Here is a 2,892-nt window from a genome sequence, read left to right as displayed (position 1 = left end):
GCACTGCGGGCGGGGGCGCGCGGGGCGGAGGCGCGGCGCCACCAATCGCAGACAAAGGCCGCCCCGTGAATCATGTGGTGCCGGGAGGAAGTCGGCTTGTTGTCTTTCCTCCAGCTGCTGGTCCGGGCGGAACGATGCGCGGAGACCCCTGCGAGGGTGGCGAGCCCCGATGAAGTCCGAGCCCCCGGCCGCGCCGCAGCGCCCCCGGCCCAATGGCGGCCCCGCGCTGGGACCCCCTCCGCAACGACTCGCTGCCGCCCACGCTGACCCCGGCCGTGCCCCCCTACGTGAAGCTCGGCCTCACCAGCGTCTACACCGCGTTCTACTCGCTGCTGTTCGTGTTCATCTACGCGCAGCTGTGGCTGGTGCTGCGCTATGGCCACAAGCGGCTCAGCTACCAGAGCGTCTTCCTCTTCCTCTGCCTCCTCTGGGCCTCCCTGCGGACGGTCCTCTTCTCCTTCTACTTCAGAGACTTCGTGGCAGCCAACGCGCTCAGCCCCTTCGTCTTCTGGCTGCTCTACTGCTTCCCGGTGTGCCTCCAGTTCTTCACCCTCACCCTCATGAACTTGTACTTCACGCAGGTGAGCCGGGCGGGCGGGAAGTGCGTGGAGGGCGCGGTGCGAGGGCGACGGGAGCGATGGCAGCGCGGGGGGGCAGGTCGCAGAGCCACGGGACTGGGAGTGTGGGGGAAGAGGCACTGGTTCTGGGGTCGTCTGAGCCCGTCCTACCTGTGGCCCTTTCTCTCAGGTAATGCCCTCCCATTCTCAAGAGGCGAAGAACAGTGAGGGCTGGACGCCACCTGTCAGACTGCCCTTAGCTCAGCACCATCCGATGGGTGTGGGGCCCTCTCCGCACAGGGCGCGCAGCATGTTAGCGCACACATCAGGATAGGTACTAGGTACCGATGGCAGGTGTGCCCACAAGGGAGACTAGTGTCAGGCTCCAAGCACAAGCCTAGACGTTTATTGGGGCTCTTTTACAGGCGTCATTTTATGAGGCGTATTGTTAATAAGCTAATGGGAGTACATATAAATAGGCTTGATTGCTGTCACCGTTGAGTTAATGAAAGTATAGTAATTGTAAAGTACTGCAAATACTGTGGCATTTCATAAAGTTCAATAACACAATGCTACCATCATCATCATCATCATCATCACTGATTCTCATTAGCTTTCCAAGCACTAAAATGCCCGTTTTCACTAGGACTCTGCCCAAGGGAAGGCACCCAGCGTGTCACTTGCTCAGGGTAATTTAAAAGCTGTCTCATGAGCACAGGCTTGGTGCAAGCAGGCATCCATTTCTTTAAACAGTGTTCCTATTTCTCTAAAGAAAACGTTATTGCTTTTTTTTTAAAAAAAAGAAAAGGTAGACAAAGGATTGTCCTGGTGTAGTGGGAACCCCTGACTAAAAATTTGAAGGACATACGTGTGGCTAAAATATAGCATGTGTACTGTTTCGTAGCTATTATACTCTTATTAAAATGGATTTACACTCAAAGCCACCTTATAAGTCCAGTGTATCAGCGCATTGTCCAGTCTACGACTAATGTGTATTATTTGTCCAAATACTACTCTTAAGCCCCAAAACCAGTTCAGGCAGTCAGCTCCACTGCAGACACTCCAGCTTTTTAATTGGATCAAAAGGAGTGGTTCCAGCAAGACACAAAAGTCAGGTGGGTTGATATTACTTCAAGAACGGTGACAGTGGCCATTTGCACCTTGAGATCTTGATTCGTGCCTTTTTGAGACTGCCACGGCTCTCTGGTAATCACATGCAGATTCTGCTGGATGAGGAGCAGGCTGCACATTTTCTGCACCACCCTACTGGTTGGCTAGTCAATGCTGAGCGAGGGAAAGTGTGACCAGGCAGACAGAGTCAGTCACAGCCACGGCCCTGGCTTCTTTATGTCTCCTGAGTCTTTTGTTCTCTATATCTCCAGGGTGGCTGGCAAGGGAAGGTGGTACCTAAGTGCTGGCATCTCAGATGCTGGCAGAGCAAAGCCGTTTCCTGACCTCCTGACAAATATTCTGGGACTCGGGGGAGTCATAAAGGGTCTCCTTTGGCTCTCTGCTCTGACACCACCCTCTCCCCTCCCCCACACGCCTGCTCTTTGACCTGAAAGCTCTTAGACCAGGGAACTTAAGAATTACTGCTGCCTGGGCCCCATCTCGGAGCAAGTAAATCGCATTTTGGAAGGAGGGGGGTAGCAGCCAACAGCTAAGAAGCAGGGACTTACTGTGCGTTAGGCAGTTTTAAGCAGTTTGTCTTGTTTATTTTTTATAACAACCCTGTGAAGAAAGTACCGATGATGTCCCCATTTTATAGAGGAGGATCAGAGAGGCTAAATGACTTGCTTAAGGTCACATAGTGCACGGTGGAGCCGGGAGTCACACCCACATCTGTGACATCTGAGTAGAAGGGCTTATCCCTATGGTACAGTATTTGAAACCTCGTGCTGCGGAAAACATGCCCTCCTCTAAATGTAACACCTGGTTCTCGAGGAGCTGACCACCAGGGTAGGGGGACAGAGTGTACACACGACACAGTTCCGTAACAACCCCAGGGATTTCCAGGGGTACCTTTAAGCGTTAGGAGACTTGAGCAGGGCCAGCATCCTCAGGAAAGAGGTGGGTTTGTACCAGCTCCTGAGGCTGGAGGCTGGGAGGCTGGGAGGCAGGAGGAGAGGACAGTGGGAACGATGCCGCATGGCACAAGTTGAGAGCCAGGAAGGAACTGGAAGGGGGTTCCCAGAGGTGGAGGAAGGGTCTCTCTGTGGTTATCAAGTCCTTTACTTGCCCAGTGCCCAGGGCCTCTGTGCTCATCTGTCTGATGAGCTCCCTGATAGCCTCGGAGAAGGGTACTAGGAGTCCCTGCTCTGAGGTTCGGAGAGAG

At 53.8% G+C, this 2,892-nt stretch overlaps 1 protein-coding gene across 1 annotated transcript; it reads left to right on the top strand.

Moving 5' to 3' along the window:
- Positions 1-13: 13 nt before the first annotated feature.
- Positions 14-801, top strand: LOC109378779 (integral membrane protein GPR137B-like; the record flags this gene model as incomplete). Its single annotated transcript, XM_019635064.1, has 2 exons — positions 14-581; positions 748-801. Coding segments are annotated over exons 1-2 (423 nt in total), but the record flags the coding sequence as incomplete, so codon positions are not given.
- Positions 802-2,892: the final 2,091 nt, after the last annotated feature.

The sequence above is a fragment of the Hipposideros armiger genome, unplaced genomic scaffold (genome assembly GCF_001890085.2).
Source record: "Hipposideros armiger isolate ML-2016 unplaced genomic scaffold, ASM189008v1 scaffold_3600, whole genome shotgun sequence".
In the NCBI taxonomy this organism is placed as follows: Eukaryota; Metazoa; Chordata; class Mammalia; order Chiroptera; family Hipposideridae; genus Hipposideros; species Hipposideros armiger.
The sequence above is the reverse complement of the archived record's forward strand: the minus strand, read 5'-3'. Positions and strand labels throughout refer to the sequence as shown.